At 32.1% G+C, this 22,545-nt stretch overlaps 1 protein-coding gene across 1 annotated transcript in view; it reads left to right on the top strand.

Moving 5' to 3' along the window:
* Positions 1-8,472: 8,472 nt before the first annotated feature.
* The window catches only part of LOC129757672 (adenylate cyclase type 5-like), a 34,817-nt gene continuing 20,744 nt past the window's right edge, over positions 8,473-22,545 (top strand). The window contains exons 1-8 of the mRNA XM_055754955.1: positions 8,473-8,930; positions 19,079-19,238; positions 19,295-20,110; positions 20,180-20,511; positions 20,583-20,667; positions 20,733-20,849; positions 20,912-20,992; positions 21,061-21,218. Of these exons, the coding sequence (XP_055610930.1) occupies positions 8,554-8,930; positions 19,079-19,238; positions 19,295-20,110; positions 20,180-20,511; positions 20,583-20,667; positions 20,733-20,849; positions 20,912-20,992; positions 21,061-21,218 (2,126 nt within the window). The 5' untranslated portion in view covers positions 8,473-8,553. The remainder of the gene's footprint in view (positions 8,931-19,078; positions 19,239-19,294; positions 20,111-20,179; positions 20,512-20,582; positions 20,668-20,732; positions 20,850-20,911; positions 20,993-21,060; positions 21,219-22,545) is intronic.

The following is a 22,545-nucleotide window of genomic DNA, read 5'->3' as shown; positions in this document are numbered from 1 at the left end:
AATCATGAGAGAAATATTTAATCTTCTATCGATGAAACTCATACCAAGTGTTGGATAATTAAATGAAAAAATTTAAATAGCTATCTGGAAATTTTTCTAATTCAGAGATTTTTGGGTGGTGATAGAGTTATTAAATTTGCTGTGAGTTGAATTCTGCAGTTAACAGCTCTTTTCAGCATTTTCATCTTCGATTAGTTGATTCATTCTTCCACAATGTTTGCTCGTGATGGATTAACAATTATTGTTTGAAGATAACAGACATAATAGTTATTTGAAGGCAATATAACGAACCTTTCATAGTTTCTTTGTATTTTTAAAATTATATGTGTTCTCTGTGACAGCATATGAAAACAAAATTGATTCATAGAGCCCCTCGATGCATGGCTTAATCTGGCCCTGGTAGTAGGGTTTTTTATAAGCATTTGATTCGAGGGGGTTATTAAACTCAAAATTTAATTCATGCCCAGTTTAAAAGCTGGATAGCAAAATCTTAAATTTGTGTTGTTACTTGAGAACAAACATTATAACTGAAAGGTTTTGGTAATTGATACACAAGTTGTTAACTCATGAGATTAAATTCCCTGGATATTAGCAGGGTATAACACCTCCTAAATGAATATTTCCAACCGAAGATTCCAATATCCAGTGTACAGTGAATTCAACTTCGCTGATTAATTATTTAAGCTTGAAAAAAGAGATAGAAAAACTTTTTTCAAAATAGAACGATCTAAATGACATTCATACATGATATGCATTGCAAATCTGCAAAAGCAAAAATATTCAAACTAATCCGCGGATAGTTTCTTTCCTATAATAGTATGGTTTTGATTAGCTTCCCATTCCAATGGAGATGGTCAGGAAGGATTTTGTTAAATTCATACCCGTACCGATATCCCACCGATGATGATAGTGTATGGAAATGTGTGAATAATCTGTGTCGACTCTCATTCATGCACCCCGAAACGTTTGGCCACATTCTACAGGTATGTAGGTTCGAGCTCGGATTGCGGATCAGCAATGTTTGCAGATGGCATTTATGGTGAATCGAACGGAAAACCACTTCCTAACTACGCTCTCTGATGGTGGTCGGTGGTTTCACGCAGTTGGACTGCATCATTCATTGCCGATTCATTGGTAATTTTGACCGAGGGAGTCCAGGCTTTTTATGACCATTCATATTGATACTTGGTCTTCATTCAGAGGTTGCGTAATGTTTGTTTGATCTGATAGTATTGAAGAACACGCGGAAAAGCATTAAAATCAACTATAGAATCTTGAAACTTGACATCGGTGAATAACGCGAAAGCTTAAGTTTATTGAAAGTTTTTTTCGGTTTTTTTGTTAGAATCTTTTAATTTGTGGGATATTATTTGCATTTAATTTTTGTAGCTAAATTTGTTAGTTTTGACCATCATTGAAGATAAACTTCAAAACAGTTGAAACCTCAAGTTAAAATCGAGCAAAGAATTTTATTTCGACAGAATTAACAGAATAATCCTCCGCAACGAGGCAAAAGTGGCATTAGAGTGAGAAATCTTGACATCCAGTTGAGCGAATTGCATTACGACGCTCAATTGCATTTTTTTCCGGTCGTTCAAAAAAGACTGTCTTGGAAATGTGACTGAAAATGCCGACTACATGTTATAAAAATGAACTCTTTTCTAAGCCTCTGGTTTTGAAAAACTTTAAAACCCCCTTTGAAATCAGGTGGAACACTATTTCTACTATATCTTAACACTATTTTATGGCGAATTTGGAGATTTAAAATTGAAAGGTAGTTTGGAGAAAAATCAGCTTTCTCAGAGGGTTCACACATTGAACAACTACAATCACATATGCAGGTTAGGGTGGTAGCCAAATAAGTCATGTCAAATCTCGGAAACCGACCGAATACATATTTTAGATTGGCCCAAAAAATTCACCTGTGCGAAATTTTATCTCAATCAGACTTGATTTGAACTTGAATTTGATGCCTCAAAGCACTCAATGTTTCGGTTTTAAAGACCCTTAAAAATCATCAAAGGGGGAACCAAAGGGAAATCGTAAAATTGAAATTTTATTGTTGATTGATGCCAAATGACAGAAATGCATGAGACGTCGAGATCTGGTGTTATTTCGAAAAAAAAAAACAATTTGTTAAAAATCAGATTTTCTCGGAAAACCTATGAAATTCCAGAAAGTTGATTTTTAACCGAATTTTTTTTTTCGAGATAACACCAGATCTCGACGTTTCAAGCATCGAAGTAGCCTAGCGGATAGGTTGACGTGAGTCTGGTTTTGGTATGCCAGGCGTACTGGGATCGATTCCCGGAATCGGCAAGAAAAAACTTTTGGGTTCAAACCCCATACTTGTGGGCTACTTAGCCGACAAGTTAAATGTGTTTCCCCTTATAACTGGCTACATAATAAGAATGTTCAATCAGTTGCCAGCTTACATTCTCTGTCAAAGCTTTTCAAATCTAAATTTTTTTATTTATTTTCTGCATATTCTTCGTTCAATTCGAAAATATTCTTCACAAAAGCCCTTTCAATTTGTGCACTTCTTGTCGCTCTGTTTTTGTTAACCAGATCTGGAACAATCCGAAAACATTCATAGCAACAGGTTTCTCGAACTGTACTTTTCTTGTCTTTCACTGTGTTAACGAGAGCTGGAAGAATTCGATTGTATTCTAAATAACAGCCTTCCCAACCAGAAGGCCAATTTGAAACAAACAATCAGCAGCAGTAGCCTTAAAAATCCAATCCAATCAAAATAAAAAATCAGAAGCAGCAGCCTTAAAAATCTGCGCTTCCTATGCCAATTCTGTCTTTTCCACCAGAATGCCAAATCAAACAATCAGCAGCAGCAGTAACAGTCTTTAAAAATTGCGCTTCGAAAGCCATTCCGTCTTTTTACACCGAAGGGCGAATTCAATACAAACAATCAGCACGGAAGCCTTAAATATCTGTACTTCCTAAGCCAATTTCGTCTTTTTCTACCGGAAAGCCAAATCAAAGCAAAAAATCAGCAGAAGCAGCCTTCAATATCTGCGCTTTCTGAGCCAATTCCGTTTTTTTACCGGTAGCACAAATCATAGTTAGCAATCAGCAGAAGCTGCCTGAATGCGCTTCAAAAGCCAATTCCATTTTTTCCCACCGGAAGCCAAACTAAAACAAACAAAAAGCAGCAACAATCTTAAAAATCTGCGCTTCTAAATCCATTTCATTTTTTTTCAGTATCAGAATCAGAAACAACTTTGTTCGTGGCAGCAGCCTTTAAAATATGTGCTCCCTGTGCCAATCCGTCTTTCATACCGGAGGCCGAATCAGAAATATTTTTTTGGTAGCAGCAGCCTTGAAAATCTGCGCTATCTGTCCTTATTCTACCAACCACGCCGTTGACGTGATTCTACGACTCTCATGAATCTCAATTCAGAAATTAAAATTGATAGTGAAACCCCCTTTCAACTTATTTTTTCTTTGAAGAAGTTTGGTTCAGAGCAGCAAAATACACCATCTAAAATAAGTCGGGTGCTAAAAGAGCATCATTTGACAGAAATATTACGGAAATATTCAAGAATGCCAAAAAGTTGTTAAAATGTCCTAAATAAAAGAAATTTTTGGAAATATATAATGATTATAAGTATGCGATTTCTTGCTATTAGAAATCCCCAACGAAATAGTCATATTGGTAATTATATCTGGATTGTGAAACTTATTTACGAGCTGAAGCTGAATCTTAATTTTGCAAACATATTCGATTTAAATTTTAACTGTGCACTTGATCTCAGAATTCGAATTTTGGATATGTTTCCGAATTTCAATACAATTTCTGAAATATACAGAAAAAACGATTCTTTAAATTGGATTCCAAATCAACGTTTCCATTACGAGTCAAGAGTGGAAATTTGTTTCAGACTCTCAACCATGAATCTATAATTTTACTTCTGACGAAAATTATTATTTAAATATTGAAAAGGCATGTAAGTTTCGAAAATTCTTAATGAAATTGTGAATGAAATGCTAAACTAAATTTAAACGGTTTCATAACAGCTTTTCATTTCTAATTTTTTTATAATTATTCGAACCGAAAATCTAAAATTCCAAACTGGACAATTAATTTTAATGAAAACAGAAACACAATAAGGATTTTGATAGCATGGAACCAGAACCTCTGGAATGAGGTAATACTTCTTTAAAATTGAATATTCTGAACAAAAGTCACTTCAGAAACGAGTTTCTATTATCAAACAAGAATTTTTTTTTAAAACTGAAGCAGAGTTCTGAACCTGTGATTAATTTCAGAAGTTTTGGCATTATCTCTGAGTCAAGATTGTTACTCTTGAATAACTTTACTCGTTGATCAAAATTTGATTGAAAATTTCAAATTTTAGGTGAAGAGTATATCACTTGCTTTTCTGGACCCTCATGGAGGAGGGTTTAACCCCCAAGCCCCCATCCCCTGCCTACAGCCATGGATACATACATAACACCAGATCTTGACGTTTCATGCATTTCTAAGTCATTTCCCAAGCAACCAAAAGTCTCATATCTACTTAAACTCGTGCCTCCAAAGTTCGAATTTCGCTGAACAAAGGTTCCAAAGGGAATAGGTACCGAATTTTCTCGAATGTGAGCATGAAAGTTAGGAAAGGTTCCTCAAATAGCCTTCTATGGACTTGAAGTTCCAAAAAGTTCCTCAAATAGCTTTTTTGTGAAATGTCAATTGCATTCACTTTGTATAAATGTTACAAATTAGGTCTCAAATAGCCTTCAGTGGATTCCAAGTTCCATAAAGTTTCTCAAATAGCCTTTTTTGTGACATGTCAATCACATCCACACAGTATAAAAGTTACAAATTAGGTCTTAAATATCCTTCTGTGAACTTCAAGTTCTAAGAAGTTCCTCAAATAGCCTTTTTTGTGACATGTCAATCGCATCATTCAGAATTATAGTTACAAATTGGGTCTCAAATAGCCTTCTATAGACTCGAAGTTTCGAAAAGTTCCTCAAATAGATTTTTTGAGGCATGTACGCTATTTCATAAATATGAAATGCGAACGAACATCACAAAAGGGGATATAATAAATAAATCATTGTTTGGACCTCGAAAATTGTTGAAATGTATAATTTATATTGAAACTTTAATTCAGAACAACTAAGATAAAACTAACTCGCAAATGATTGTTTTTGAAAAGAGTAAATATTTTGACTTTATAAAATTTTGTCCAACTGTATTTACTTACCACGAATTTATCACACGTTGAAAGTCAGTTGAAGCAATTCATAAATTACATATCAAAATAAACTCAGAGATCAAAATTATTTACGGACAAACGGTAAACAGTAGACATTTGATGTCTTCGCAACATTTTTATATTTTTTGATGATCTATCAAATTCTTGAAAGAAAATAGCGATTTATTATTTCTATTATTATTTCATGAAATAATTAGTTTAGAGACTTGATGTCTTCACAAAAATTGTAGATCTTATTATATTAAGCAACTTATTAGAAGACACCATCAAGATCGCATGAAAATCATGAAAAGTTACGTGCATTTTAGGAATAACGGGCATTAATATCTTTTTTAGTATACGATTCACAAATTTAATCTATTTGAGAAAGTTGTTCAAATTGTTAAAACACACAATTTTGTGTAACATTTAAAATACATATTTCAACTAAGAAAGGAGATATACTACAAAATATCCAAAATAATGCCTGTTTTCAGTTATAACCTTAAGAGTTCGAACGAGTTCGTATAGTTTTTTGAGTGGGTTTTGTTAGTCAAGTTATTGGCTTTCCTTTGATATATAAATTTAACATTAGTTTTAGATAGAATTTTTACAAACTAGCAATCAACAATGACCTTTTCCTCTAAAAAAAGAAAAAAATGATGGTTTTTTTTTTCGAATTTTAAATGTTTCTAGAGGAAAAAGCGCATTATTGATTGCTAGTTTGCAAAAAATCTATCTAAAACTAATGTTAAATTTATATATCAATAGAAAGCTAGTAACTTGGCCAACAAAACCCACTCAAAAAATTAAACGAACTCGTCCGAACTTTTAAGGTTAACTTACTGAAAACAGGCATTATTTTGGATATTTTGTAGTATATCTCCTTTCTTAGTTGAAATATGTATTTAAAATGTTCCACAAAATGGTGTGTTTTAACAATTTGAACAACTTTCTCAAATAGATTAAGTTTGTGAATCGTATACTAAAAAAGATATTAAATAAAAACTCAAAGTTACTTGTTAAAATGCTTGTTATTTTGAGGAGCTCGTAACTTTTTATGATTTTCATGCGATCTTGATGGTGTCTTCTAAAAAGTTGCTTAAAATAATAAGATCTACAACTTTTGTGAAGACATCAAGTCTCTAAACTAATCATTTCAAGAAATAATTTTTTTATCTCCCTTCCAGGTGAAAAAAGTCGCTATTTTCTTTCAAGAATTTGATAGATCATCAAAAAATATAAAAATGTTGCGAAGACATCAAATGTCTACTGTTTACCGTTTGTCCGCAAATAATTTTGATCGCTTATTATGTGCATTTACCCCTGTGTGCTTCGTGGCAGCGTGTTTGGCTATCATCTCGGAGGATCGGATTCAAATCTGGTACCAGGACTAATTTTTTCCATTAGGATGTTTGATTGCTTGAGTAAGCGAATTAAATAATTGTGCAGCAAGACTGGCGTGCGTGCTGGCATGTATCGAACAAAGTTAAAAACGAAGCAATTAAGTAAGATCAATTGAGGGAGGTCATGGGAGGAATAAATATGGATGCCGAGAAACCGGCAGAACCACATGGGCTGGTGGTGACCAAAGAAAGAGAGGAGAGGATAATTATTTTTTTTGTTTTCGCTGATTAAACGTTTACTTGTGGGCTGAATAGAAGGCCGTTCAAATCTTTAATGGAACTTCAAAGTTTCATTAAGAACTTAAATTTTGGGCTGAATAAAACGAACTTCAGCACATTGATTATGCTGATTAAGCTGTGTTCATCCTTTTAAACGAGACTTTTGGTTGCGTGGGTTGGCATCAAAATTAGCACAGGGTCAAATTACTGTTTAAAAATGATAAAGGTGTCAGCATTACAAATATGTTTAACATTTTTTTTTTTGCAAAAAAATCTAACCCCAAGTATCTCAAAAATTAAACATTTTGAAACTGAGTGCAAAACTGAATTTTAGAATTTGATGAAAATATGAAGACCTCAAAAAAGCTCAAAAAAAATCACCCAATATTAACACTAAAGAAATAGCATAGCTCTCTGGAGCCACTACTTTTTATCAATTTTGAAAAATGATCCTTCAAAACGCTGCTTGGAAAAAGTTTAAAAAAAACTTTATGAAATTAATTTGCTGCTTTATCGGTGAAATTAAAGAGTTGAAATAAAAGACGGATAGAAGATCAGAAGAAAATTCTAAGGTGGTGAAAAGAGCATTTGAAATAGAAGCTTGACTTAACAGAGCAACCACATGCTAAATTTTTTTGTCCGTTTGACACATGTGCATTCACATGGCGGTCGAACCATCCATAATTAACTGTATCGAAAAACGTAGTGCCTTCTCTATTGGGTACTACTTCTTCAATACAGTTAATTGGTGTGGGACAAAGAATTTAGTATGTGGTCAAGCTTCTATTTCAAATGCTCTTCGCTCTTTTCACCACCTTAGAATTTTCTTCTGATATTCTATCCGTCTTTCATTTCAACTCTTTAACTTTCACCGATAAAGCCGCAAATTAATTTCATAAAACAAACTCACGGTGATTTCTCTTCTTAAAATGTTAGAAAAAAAAAACAAATACTATACGGGTTCTTCGTTCAGATACGGTTTTAATACTTTGGAAAATTAAAATATTTTTGAATATTTTGTAAAATTGTAAAAATATTTCAGTAAATTCAGTGTTTCAATAATACCATTTGAGGAATTTATCGAACCTTGTTGAAATCTATAGGTTGTTTAGTTTAAATTTGTATGATATAAGTGATTTGGTAATTCTGAATCTTATGCCCAACGGAATCAACCGAAACAATTTGAAACTCAAAATTTTCTTCAATCACAATCAAATTTACTTTTAATGATTCTTGTGATTTAATGAAAGATTCATTTTACTTGATATAAAGTTTATTGTTCGGAAATTCTATCATCATTCTAAATTGAAAACCAACAGTATGCTGTTCTAATTTCAACTAACACCAAAAAAGTTATTTTACGTGTTAATTGAAACTCAAACGACCTTGTTCTTACGACACAATGAGCCATCACAAAACGCCTCAGCGCCAACCGCTCTCCCTGTCGAGGTTTGATAGAGCAATAAACTAAGCTGTTTCACTTTCTCAATGCCTAACAAAACATGGTCGTATTTCTACAAAATCATAAACATGGCTCTCGAAACATGCCCTTCACCCCAAGTTGATTGTAAATTCCTCACTAAACTCTCCTCAACAACTGTGTGTGTTTTTATTGTGCTATTTTCAGCTCCATTAACGACCTGGCTAGCAGTGATAACGATGTTATTAGCAGCCCGGCAGACGAAGAAGCAGAAGCAGAAGATGCTGCTGCCATGGCTAATGACGACCTCGACGAGAATGGTGATGGTCCTTCGAGCCAGCCGGGAACTCCGGCCACCCCGCAGCTGAATCTGACCGGATCCACCATCATCATCGAATCAGCGACGGGAGCCGGAACAATTCCGAGGAGCCGGAACAAAACCCTACCGGATATGATGGAAGACATTTGCAGCCGGGATTATTTCACCCTGCTGAAGGACAACATGACCCAGCTGATCCTGATTGGAGTTTGTGCCACTGTTTATGCGGTGCTGCTGGCTTGTCTCTACAAACGGCGGATCAATGAAATCTACCTGTTCCAGGTTTCGTACGTGGTCATGGTGACGCTCCTGGCGCTGGATGTCTGCTTCAGTTTTGCTCCTTCGGCCAAGTAAGTAGCAAAAACACAGTTTTGAAAGGATTCTGAAACAATTTTGATATAATTTTGACACAATTTCTACACAATTTTCACATAATTTTGGCATGTTTTAGGTATGTAACTTTATCTCAATTTTGACAAAACTTTGACACAATTTTAACATAATTTTAACAATTGAAAAATTTTGCCAGAATTTTCACCTTATTTTGACACAATTTTAGCAAACTTCTATTGAATTTTGATAGAATTTTGACATAATTTTGACTTAAATATGACACAAAATTTGGTCCAAATTTGACACAATTTTGACCATTTTTGATAAAATTTCGACATAGTTTTGATACAATTTAACACAATTCAGACATAGATTTGACACAGTTTTGACAGCATTCTGAAACAATTTTGATACAGTTTTGACACAATTTCTACATAATTTTCACATTTGGCATATTTAAGGTATGTAACTTTATCTCAATTTTGACAAAACTTTGACACAATCTTTGCCAGAATTTTCACCTTATTTTGACACAATTTTAGCAAACTTCTATTGAATTTTGATTGAATTTTGACGTAAATATGACTTAAAATTTGGTCGAAATTTAACACAATTTTCACCATTTTTTATAACATTTCGACATATTTTTGATACAATTTAACAAAATTTACACATAGATTTGACACAATTTTGACAGAAGTTTGAACTAAATGTGACACTACACTCACAAAATTTTGACACAATTCTGAAACAATTTTGATACAATTTTGACACAAATATAACAAAATTTTCACACACCTGAAGATACTCTTTACAAAGTTTTAACATAATTTTAACATTTTTTTGATACTGTTTTGGTATAGCTTTGAAACACACAATGTTGTCTCAGTTATGAAGCATATTTGATACAGTCTTGTCAAAATTTTGACAAAATTTCAACGCCATTTGGATTCCATTTTGACACAATTTGGACGCAATTTGAACACAGCTTCAAAACTTCTTCGACACTTTTGACATAATATTGTGATAATTTTAAAACAATTGTGAATAAATTCCGATACATTTTGACACAATGTTGTCACATTTAGATATAATTTCAAAACAATGTGACATAATTTTGACACAACCTTTTAACATGTTTGATTAAATGTTTGTATACATCAAATTCACACATTTTGACACAATTTTTAATATGATTGTGAACTTTGAAAAAATTTTACACCATATTGAAACAATTTTAAAACGATTTTTAAACAATTTTGACATGGTGCTGATAATATTGAACATAATTCAAAATTATTTTTTTTATTTTTATAGGTATTATGACAATTTTTTTCAACAATTTTGACGTTAAATTTTATCAACTTGAAAAAAAATTAACATTATTTTGGTTCAATTTTGATCCAATTTTATTTTTTTAATTTATTTTGACAAAATTTTGATAAAATAATGACACAGATTTGACACAATTTTGGAACAAATTTGAAACAATTTTGAAAACATTTTGAAACAATTTTGAAACAATCTTGAAACCATTTTGATACAATTTTTATATAATGTTGACACCATTCTGACACGATTAATTAGTAATTTTTTCTCATTTTTTACATAACTTCGACACAATATTGAAAATTTCAATGAAATATTGACACAAATTTAAACCTATTTTGAATTTCTTATTTATAATTTTGACACAACTTGACAAAATTTGGAAACAATTTTGATACAATTTTCACATAATGTTGGGTTGGCATAATTCTGATATCATTTCGATTTTCGACATATTTTTAACTTAATTTTGACAGATTTTGACATCCTTCTGAAACAAATTCATCACAATTGAGATTCAATTTTAATTCAAATTGAAGAATATCTTCTTATATTAAAAAAATGGAGGCTTTTTCTTTGTGGCACCATCAAATATAAACGGATCAGAATGAAGTGAAATTTTGTATCGAGAGTTTTTCAGGTCAGAGATGGTTTGAAAAAAAGTTTCAAAAACCTCACTTTTTTATGAAAGAGTGCCCCCAAACAAAATCAACTTAAAATGGGACACAACTCAAAAAAAATTCAAGACGATTTCTATAAAAACTGATTCAGGATCATGAAGATGATAAAAACATGTAGATGAAACATTCATAACGATTTTTATATGTTAAAGGTAAAACGAAGATTACCGGGTCAGTGATTTTTGACATGATTTGACACAGTTTTCACCATATTTTCACATAATGTTAACATTATTTTGAAATAGTTTAGACGAAATTTTTATAAAATTTTGACACCATTTTGAATAAAACCATTCACAATTTTATTACAACCTTGAAACAATTTCATTTCATTTCTTATACAATTTGGAACATATTTATTCCTAATTTTATGAAAGGGTTAATTTTTGTTTGTTACTTAATTTATCGGCCTTATTGGTGAAAATTGATGTCCTTTTTAAGAAGAACATCTCAAGATTATGAACTTTTTATAGACGGATAGAAAGCTAGAAGAAATGAAAGATGATTCAAATGGGCGGGAAGAATTATATTAGAAGCATCTTTAAAAATTTCATAATCCTAAGACGTTCTTACTAAAAGGACATAAGTTTTCACCGATAAGGCCGATAAATTAAGAAACAAATGTTTAACAAAGTTTTCACACCATTTTGGAACAATTTCTCGAAAAACTTTAAAAATAATAATATATTTTTGGAATATTTTTAATCAATTTGACTTAAGGCTGATCATTTTACTCCATTTTTATACTTTTGATTGATATGATTGATACTATTTTTGCCCAGTTTGACATAATTTGAACACAACATGAATACAATTGAGACATACCTAATTTTTTAATAAATTCGACAGAGCTAAGGAACAATTTTGTTCCAATTGTGAAATAAATTTTAATCAAATTTGAAACAAATTCTGCACTTTTTTAGAAAATTACAATTTTGACACCATTTTGAGACAATTTTGACATAAATTTGCTTAAACTTCAAAACAAATGTATATAAGCTTTGAACATTTTTTGTGAAATTTTGGAACAACTTGATAAATATTTTACACAATTGTGGCAAAATTTACACAAAGTTTCAATAAAAATTTTCCAGAAATTTTAACATAAATTTAAAACAATAAAGATGCAATTTTGATGAAATAAAAAAAAAAATGACAAAATTTCGAAATAATTTTCATACATCTTGGACCAAATTGTCACATTTTGTAAAACAAACTTGACACAATTTTGCGACAATGTCGAAAGCCTTTTTTCTACTTTATGAAAAACTCGTCAATTTTTTAAAAAATTTTCATTCAATCTAGACAATTTTGGCAGTTTTGACAATTTTGACAATTTTGACAATTTTGACAATTTTTAATATTGTATTTTTATATGTCATTTTTTTTAGTTTTTTGAAAAGTCTTACTCATTACAGTTAAAAATATAATTTCAACACGTTTTTTTTAATTCTACAAAGAATGTCTCATTAGATGCAAGAAAATTATCATTTCAAAATTAAAGAAAAAAAACCTCAACTTTCCAAAAAAAAAAACTTTAAAAAAATCAATAAAAGCAATAATAAACGATTTGTAAATTTATATAATTCTCTAGTGTATTTAATGAGAATTTATGACAAAAATCCAGTCTTGAAAAATTAAAAGATCTTTCATTTCGATGCAAAGGAAGTACCTATTTATCTCCAATTTATCGCCCAATCCACTGTAAACCATCAGGGAAAACCTTTCTTTCTAGTTAGAATCAAGAGGAATCTAAACTCATCTTCTCTTTGCAATGGTACCCCACACTTCCCTATATTTTTACACAATTTTTCTAAATTTGACATAATTTCAACACATTTTACAATTTTGGAAAAAAAAGCATTGACTCAACTGTAACACGATTAAAAAAAAACAATTTTTAACACAATTTTTTTTAAATTTGGGCACAACTTTGACATATTTTTAATGTTATTGTGATACTTTTCATAAAAATTGAACTATTTTGACACAATTTGAACTCAATTTTGGGCATAATTTTGGAATTATTTTGGCACAATTTTGGCACAATTTTAACACAATGTTGCACAATTTTTATTCAGGATCGATTTTGATATAATTTAGGCACAATTTTCCCGTATGTTTTGATAACGTGCCGCTATTAAGCCTGCCCCCATTCTGATACCCATTCTGAACATTAATTTAGAAATAAAAATATTTTGACACGATTTTGGCACAATTATGACACAATTTTGAAAACAATTTGATACAATTTATACACAATTTTATCGTAATTTTGATAACCATTTTTAAACAAGTTCAACCCAATTTTGGCACAATTTTGACAAAATTTCAAAATAATTTTTAAACGGTTTTGGCAAAATTTTTACACGATTCTGAAACTATTTTGATATGGTTTTGACACCATTTATACAAAAAACTTGACAAAATAATGACACAATTTTGACAGAAGTTTCACACACTTTTGACAAACACACAATTTTGGCAATTTTTTTATTAAAGTTAGATAGAATATTAACAATATTTTTACACTATATTGACAAAATTTTAATACAAGTTTTGAAAAATTGACACTATTCCGATAGATTTTTTGTAAATTTCGATACAGTTTTGAAACAGTTTAATCACAAATTTTAAACAATATTGACATAATTTTGACACAATTTTGACAAAATTTTGACACAATTTTGACACAATTTAGAGAAAAAAATTAACAATATTGTGAAACGATTTTTGAACAATTTTTGGTTTACTTATGACTAAGGTTGCCAGATTGCCCGGTTTTAGCCGGGTTTGCCCGGATATTTAATATAAAATTTTTAAAAAGTCCAGTCCAGCCCGGTTGCCCGGATTTCATTGGAGAAGCCCAGATTTTGCCCGGGTTTATTCTCATTTTTATTCTGAAATCAAACTTTAAAGAAACAAGTTGTGTAATAATTTTTTTATATTTTTGCTTCCAAAACGAAATTTTCTGAACAGGTTGCATAAAAATAATAATGAAAGGTTTTTGAAAGTCTTAAATACGATTTAAATCTGTTGATAAATTTGAGTGAAAAAAAAATAAAATTTCAACTTTTTTTTATTGATTTTTGATGAATAATTTTTAGGTTTTGACCAAATTTGCCCGGATTTTGCCAAGATTTTGGCCGACCATTTTAAAATCAAATGTCCGGATTTTGCCAGGTTTTTAGATAAAAATAGCCGGCCCGGATTCGTGCTGAAAAAATTCTGGCAATCTTACTTATGACACAGTTTTAGCAATTCAATTTACATTTTTAATTTTTAATTTTTTTTTTCAATGTCCTAATCAATCAATAGATCCTAAAAATAATCAATTTTCTCATCATTTAAGTACAAAAATAGCATAGTTTCAAAATAATATTGGCAAAATTTTGAAAAAGTTTAGAAACATTTTGAAAGAATTCAACACAATCTAAACAAAGATTTGTCACTTTTATAAACAGTTTTGAAACAATTTCGAAGCGATTTTGAAAAAAAATTGGACTTCATCTGACACAACCATTTTTTATTATTATTTTAACCAATGTTCACGAAATTTTGACCCATTTCTAATACAGAATTGATATAACTTTGACGGAATTAACAACATTTTGCCAATTTGGACATTAGTATGACAGAGTTGAGACACAATTTAACAATATTGACAAAAGTTTGATAGGTTTGATAGAGTATTGCATAATTTTGACAATTTTGACAATTTTGACAATTTTGACAATTTTGACAATTTTGACAATTTTGACAATTTTGACAATTTTGACAATTTTGACAATTTTGACAATTTTGACAATTTTGACCATTTTGACAATTTTGACAATTTTGACAATTTTGACAATTTTGACAATTTTGACAATTTTGACAATTTTGACAATTTTGACAATTTTTGACAATTTTGACAATTTTGACAATTTTGACAATTTTGACAATTTTGACAATTTTGACAATTTTGACAATTTTGACAATTTTGACAATTTTGACAATTTTGACAATTTTGACAATTTTTGACAATTTTGACAATTTTACATTTTGAGTATCAAGACAGTCATATAATTTTTTTTACGGTCGCTTTGTAAAGATTACTGGCCTAAGTTTGTGCTTTCTGATCTTTATTCGGGTGTACAAAATTAAACATAAATATTTTGATCGCAAACTACAAAAGCGATTTTCAATCCGAAACACGTGAACCATCTAGAGTGGTCCCGAAAATTATAATAGTGAGTATGAGTTTCCGAAACAAAACCAATCGCCAAAACCATCCTCCTGTGTTTTGTTTTTTTTTTTGCTTCTTCCCCATTTGGCAGATATAAAATCTCTCATCCAAAACGGAATTTCCCGATTACCGATATTGAATCCGGGCGGTTTTAACCAGAACGAACACATACTCATACTCATACTAGGATGAAGGCTTGGGAAAGTTCTTCGGGGGCCCACAAATTGTGGCCAACTGGCGATTATCGGGATATTGGCTGCTGAAAAGTTGTATCCGCTGCGTGAATATTGATAGCTGATGGGAGTTTTTTTTGCTCATAGGTTGCGTTCAAATATTTTTTTTCCTTCTGATGTTGGAGCAAGTGGGAAAAACAAAATGAATATTGATATGGACGAATGATACGAGTTGCGAAATTGTTTCTTGGAGATAGTTTACCTATGATATTTTAAAAAAATATGTTGTTTTTATCAAATCCTACGACCTTTTTGTTATGGACACCCTTTCCAATTTTCTATTTGTCAATTAGAAACATTTGAGTGTACCCCTTAATTGAAATTAAAGTCAAACCATGTTGTTTTTAATCAGACGAAAACAAGGTTCAATAATGTTGTCAACACCACATCGGATCAGAAACAACCAAAACTCTCACCTCCACCTTTCCCTACCAGTGCGATTCAATCAGTTGCTGATTTCACGAACAAACAAACCTCGAAAATTCATTAAAAGTTCGGAAAATGCCGCAGGAAAACGGTTTTAAGGACCGAAATGGGGAGGTAAATTGAGGGCTGTTAATTGTATCACATTGTCAGCAATCCTACCATATACCTATGTTTGTCAAAGCTTCGAAAATAACATGGGTAGTTTAATTGAATTAAATGGTACACACTTGAAAGTTTGTTGGCTGTCGGTTGAAAGTGCTGCGGGAATATAGGAGCTGAGGGAGGGATACATTTTAGTGAACAAATTTTCAACATTGTTGAATATGCTTCATTAACCCGGTAACAATTCCGAAATTGGTAGAAGCGCGTGGGAATACTTACAGTTGCCTCTCATGGCGGATAAAAATCAACGATCCTTATGGTTTTTCTCTGTTTGTTACAATTTGCGAACCATTTGTTCTGATGAAACTTTGTTTCAAATGGCGATTTAATTAATTTCATCAGTCAATTTTAAAATTCCTGATTTCTAGTTCTCAACTATTTTAAATTTCAGCTGTTTCTAATCACAAAAATGTGAATTTTTTAAAAATCGATTGCATCGAACAAATGAATTTTGATTTCCCTTGGTTCAAACTGGAAAGAAAGGTTTTCCCAGATGATTAAGCTTTAAAGAAATTATAAAAATCTGCTAAATTTAAATAAATAGGTTTGCATCAAGATGAGTGGTCTGTAAATTTTTCATAACTGAGCCTTGGACTTTTGTCATAAATTCACATCAAATAAACGAGAGACAATGAAGATAAACATAAAATATATAAATTGATTATTTTGAAAGTGTTTTTTTGACACAATCGCCGTTATTATCACAAATAAAACAAAAAAAAACGAAAAAAAACACAAATTTTGAAAGGCGAATCTTCTTGCATCTAAAAAACAATGGTTTGCCAATGTTGAAATTCGTAACCTCCATTTCTCAAGTCTTTTAAAATTTAAGCCGTTAAACTGATAAGATTTATGGATTTCCAATCGATTTCCATATTCAACGATATGTCAAATTATCAATGTTTCTAACTACTAAAATGGGGTTTTTTTTTCAATCCATTGCATCGAGCAAATGCGTTTAGATTTCTTTTGATTCTAACTAGAAAAAAGGGTTACGCAAATGACTTACAGTGGATAGCTTAGTTAAAATAAAATTCAATTTCTCACGACTAAACCTAGAATGTCAAAATTGTCAAAATTGTCAAAATTGTCAAAATTGTCAAAATTGTCAAAATTGTCAAAATTGTCAAAATTGTCAAAATTGTCAAAATTGTCAAAATTGTCAAAATTGTCAAAATTGTCAAAATTGTCAAAATTGTCAAAATTGTCAAAATTGTCAAAATTGTCATAATTGTCAAAATTGTCAAAATTGTCAAAATTGTCAAAATTGTCAAAATTCTCAAAATTGTCAAAATTGTCAAAATTGTCAAAATTGTCAAAATTGTCAAAATTGTCAAAATTGTCAAAATTGTCAAAATTGTCAAAATTGTCAAAATTGTCAAAATTATCAAAATTGTCAAAATTGTCAAAATTGTCAAAATTGTCAAAATTGTCAAAATTGTCAAAATTGTCAAAATTGTCAAAATTGTCAAAATTGTCAAAATTGTCAAAATTGTCAAAATTGTCAAAATTGTCAAAATTGTCATAATTGTCAAAATTGTCAAAATTGTCAAAATTGTCAAAATTGTCAAAATTGTCAAAATTGTCAAAATTGTCAAAATTGTCAAAATTGTCAAAATTGTCAAAATTGTCAAAATTGTCAAAATTGTCAAAATTGTCAAAATTGTCAAAATTGTCAAAATTGTCAAAATTGTCAAAATTGTCAAAATTGTCAAAATTGTCAAAATTGTCAAAATTGTCAAAATTGTCAAAATTGTCAAAATTGTCAAAATTGTCAAAATTGTCAAAATTGTCAAAATTGTCAAAATTGTCAAAATTGTCAAAATTGTCAAAATTGTCAAAATTGTCAAAATTGTCAAAATTGTCAAAATTGTCAAAATTGTCAAAATTGTCAAAATTGTCAAAATTGTCAAAATTGTCAAAATTGTCAAAATTGTCAAAATTGTCAAAATTGTCAAAATTGTCAAAATTGTCAAAATTGTCAAAATTGTCAAAATTGTCAAAATTGTCAAAATTGTCAAAATTGTCAAAATTGTCAAAATTGTCAAAATTGTCAAAATTGTCAAAATTGTCAAAATTGTCAAAATTGTCAAAATTGTCAAAATTGTCAAAATTGTCAAAATTGTCAAAATTGTCAAAATTGTCAAAATTGTCAAAATTGTCAAAATTGTCAAAATTGTCAAAATTGTCAAAATTGTCAAAATTGTCAAAATTGTCAAAATTGTCAAAATTGTCAAAATTGTCAAAATTGTCAAAATTGTCAAAATTGTCAAAATTGTCAAAATTGTCAAAATTGTCAAAATTGTCAAAATTGTCAAAATTGTCAAAATTGTCAAAATTGTCAAAATTGTCAAAATTGTCAAAATTGTCAAAATTGTCAAAATTGTCAAAATTGTCAAAATTGTCAAAATTGTCAAAATTGTCAAAATTGTCAAAATTGTCAAAATTGTCAAAATTGTCAAAATTGTCAAAATTGTCAAAATTGTCAAAATTGTCAAAATTGTCAAAATTGTCAAAATTGTCAAAATTGTCAAAATTGTCAAAATTGTCAAAATTGTCAAAATTGTCAAAATTGTCAAAATTGTCAAAATTGTCAAAATTGTCAAAATTGTCAAAATTGTCAAAATTGTCAAAATTGTCAAAATTGTCAAAATTGTCAAAATTGTCAAAATTGTCAAAATTGTCAAAATTGTCAAAATTGTCAAAATTGTCAAAATTGTCAAAATTTTCTGTTTGTCGATTTGTCGATTTGTTGATTTGACGATTTATCGATTTGCCGATTTGTCGATTTGTCGATTTGTCGATTTGTCGATTTGTCGATTTGTCGATTTATCGATTTGTAGATTTGTCGATATGTCGATTTGTTGATTTGTTGATTTGTCGATTTGTCGATTTGTCGATTTGTCGATTTGTCGATTTGTCGATTTGTCGATTTGTCGATTTGTCGATTTGTCGATTTGTCGGTTTTTGATTAGTTGATTTGTCGTTTTGTCGATTTGTCAATTTTTCGATCAGTCGATTTGTAGTTTTTCAATTTGTCGATTAGTCAATTGGAATATTTTCATTTTTTGCTCAATTTTCCTTTTTTTTTAATGATTCGTTCACAGAAAATTCACATCTTCCGGCGGTTGCACCGTGATGGCCATCTACATCATCTACACGATGCTTCCCATCAGGCTGCGGGAAGCCGTAGTCGGTGGAACGCTCCTTTCGGTGACCCACTTCCTGCTTACCTTCTTCATGAACGAATCGGATGATTTCGACGTTGTAAGTTGTCTTTCTACACTTTGGGTATTTTGATTTTTACTATTGGTTTTTTACAGCTTTACTCCGATCTCATAACGCTGGGCTGTACCAACGCAACCGGCATTCTACTGCACTGGCCCAAGGAGAAGTCCCAGCGGAATGCGTTCATGGAAACGCGTCAGTGCGTCGAAGCGAGGCTTCGAATACAGCGCGAGAATCAGAAGCAGGAACAGCTGCTGCTCTCGGTGCTACCGAGACATGTGGCGATGGAGATGAAGAGCGATATTGCTGTTCAGCATCGGGAGGAGGCTCAGTTTCATAAGATCTACATTCAGCGGCATGAGAATGTTAGCATTCTGTTCGCTGACATCTGTGGGTTTACGTGTTTGTCGGACCAGTGTACAGCGGAGGAGTTGGTGAGGTTATTGAACGAACTGTTCGCCAGATTTGATCGGCTAGCGCAAGAGCATCACTGCTTGAGGATCAAGCTGTTGGGGGATTGCTACTACTGTGTTTCCGGACTTCCGGAAGCTCGGCCTGATCACGCGGCCTGTGCGGTAGAAATGGGCCTAGACATGATCGACGCCATTGCTTTGGTGCGGGAAGTCATGGCAGTTAATGTGAACATGAGGGTCGGGATTCACACCGGTCGGGTTCATTGCGGGGTCTTAGGGCTCCGAAAGTGGCAATTCGATGTGTGGTCCAACGATGTTACGCTTGCGAACTACATGGAGAGTGGAGGGATCCCCGGAAGGGTTCACATCACCAAAGAGACGCTAAAGTGTTTGGGTGATCACTACGAGGTCGAGGAAGGTCGAGGAGCCGATCGGAACAACTACCTTAAGGATCACCAGATCCAGACATATCTTATAGTTCCTAAGGAATTCCGGGCGGTAAGACGTTAATCCAAAGTTTTTCGGAAGATCTCTTAACTCTAAACTGTTCTATTTTCAACTCCTCAGCACACGATCTCGAAGCAGTCCTCGGCGGTAAATGGGAACATCAGTAAGGAGCTACGGATGATGGGCCACTGGTCCAAGATGGGGTTCAACGACAAGCAGGAGCCAAAGAGCACCGAGGAGGAGGTAAACGACTATCTCATAAAGGCGATCGATGCCCGGTCGATCGATCGGCTGCGGATGGATCACTGCAAGCGCTTCCATCTTACCTTCATCAAGGACGACATCGAGCAGAAGTACTGCCGGGAGCCGGACCCGATGCTCAATGTCTACTTCTACTGTAGTATCATCATCTTCTTTGGGATCATGTCGATCCAGGTGCTAGTGTTTCCTATGTGAGTTGATCAAGGGTTCTTAAATTAGTGTAGGTAATCAAGAACTTCAACAATGTTCCTTCCATTTTCAGGGACCAGTACAGCTATTGGGTTTACGGTGTTCTAACCGTAACGCTACTGGTGTCATGTGTTCCTGTTTTCTCTAGAGAAGATACGGTAGGTTTTGAAATCTTTCAAATTTACTTAATCCACTTTAAAATTGATGTAAACATCAATTTCAGAAAATTTCAAGCTTCTTCCGAACGATGTCACAGAAAATTCACGGTCGAAGGGAGTTGGCTCAAGTGATATCGTTATGCGTTGTCGTCACTGTGATATGTTTAGCTTACTATAAACTGGTAATTTAAACCCTATTTTTTGAAAAAAAAATCTCTTATTCAATCTTAACATCTCATTTCAGACTTTATTCTTCTACCAATCGCTTAACGACAATTATTTCTTAGAGTGGCCTAGTAATTGTAAAGAGTCTAAATACGTTAATGTGAGTTTTTTCCCCGTCGATGTGGAAACCCTAGAGTCAAAATTTAATTCCTATTTTTATTCCAACAGATTCTATTGCTTCTAACCCTGCTTGCCTTACTGACCTGTGCGGTCCATCAGTTTATTCGCATTCTGTTCAAGATTGTCCTGCTGGTAGTCATCTTGGTGTGCTACATCGCATCGATCGTCGTGCTGGCGCTGATCTTCGATCGACATTGCGAACCTTGGTAAGTGACATTTTTTTTTTTTCATAAGTGGTGAAATAAGTTTTTCACCAATCAACTGGAAGTAATCAACGGGTTCCATTTGATTGACATTAGCCTTATGAAACCCCCTTTCAAAACCGGTTTTTGCTGTGATGTAATTAAAACTGTTTTGAAAACAAATATTTTCACGTTCATCACCTCATCATCAGGCTAGCATATCGTTTAGCAAACTTTCGGTTCTCGTTTTCCTCAACCGAAAACATCCCCATCCGCCAGAAGAGTTTCTACGACCGGGAAAAAGTTAAAGTTTCGCGTCAAAGCGTTTCTGTGTGTGCTCCGTCGCGTCGTCGTCGTTTCGAGACAGAAGTCGGGCAAGAAGTTAATTTTTAATTTCACGCCCTAATGGTGCTGTTCTTAATCATTTTTTGTCTCCGGGAATGTCTTTTTTGCTACTAGGAGCAAGTGGTGTTGCACTCTCTGGAACATTTGTATGAAAGTGATGGTGTTGGTAAAACGATTGTATACTAGACTATTAGAACGAAAAGATTCCAATGGTTTTGAGTTCTTAACAACTGAGCGAATTTTGGTCGCTTTTGGATTTGAAATGGACTGTAGTAAAAAATGAAAAAAAAAATTGAGAATTTGTATAAAAAAGTGACTTATTTGTTGAAAAAATTGTGTTAACATTAGGTTAAATCCAATTTTAGAAAGCTGCGATGTTTATGCTAAAGATCCACAAATTAACATGTCGAAAATGCAAGTTTCTAAAACGCTATAAAAATAAGTAATGACGATTTCAATATAAAGGCTCCGCTTTGACTAAAGTTGCCAGAACTTTTCCAGCATGTACCCGGGCCGGACAAATCTGGGATATTTTATCTAAAAACGTGGCAGAACCTGGGCATTTGATTTAAAAAATTTCGACCAAAAAACCGGGTAATATCCGGGTGAAATTGGTCAAAACCCAAAAAAAAATTCAACACTAATCATGAAAAAGAACTTGATATCAAAACACATTTATTTCATCATATCCCATCAGCAGTTTTTAAATCGTACTATAAGCTTTTAGAAAAAGATTTTTGTTTTGATTATTTTTATAAAACTTGCTCAAAAAGTTTAAGAGGTTGTATATTAGACACGACCACAAGGTTTACATAGAATTACGGCTTCTTTTTTTACATTTCACAAAAAATTCAATAAACTTTTTACGAACTTTATTACGAATTTGTTGAATTTGAATAAATTTTACTTTTATATTGTTCTTGTTATTGCTAGTGCAGTTAGCCCTGACTCCTTAACACTGCAATATGTAAACCAAATAAGCACCAGCTCTAGCGCCGACTCCCTA

The sequence above is a fragment of the Uranotaenia lowii genome, chromosome 3, assembly GCF_029784155.1.
Source record: "Uranotaenia lowii strain MFRU-FL chromosome 3, ASM2978415v1, whole genome shotgun sequence".
Taxonomy (NCBI): Eukaryota; Metazoa; Arthropoda; class Insecta; order Diptera; family Culicidae; genus Uranotaenia; species Uranotaenia lowii.
Note: the sequence above shows the minus strand (reverse complement) of the source record. Positions and strands in the feature narration are given on the sequence as shown.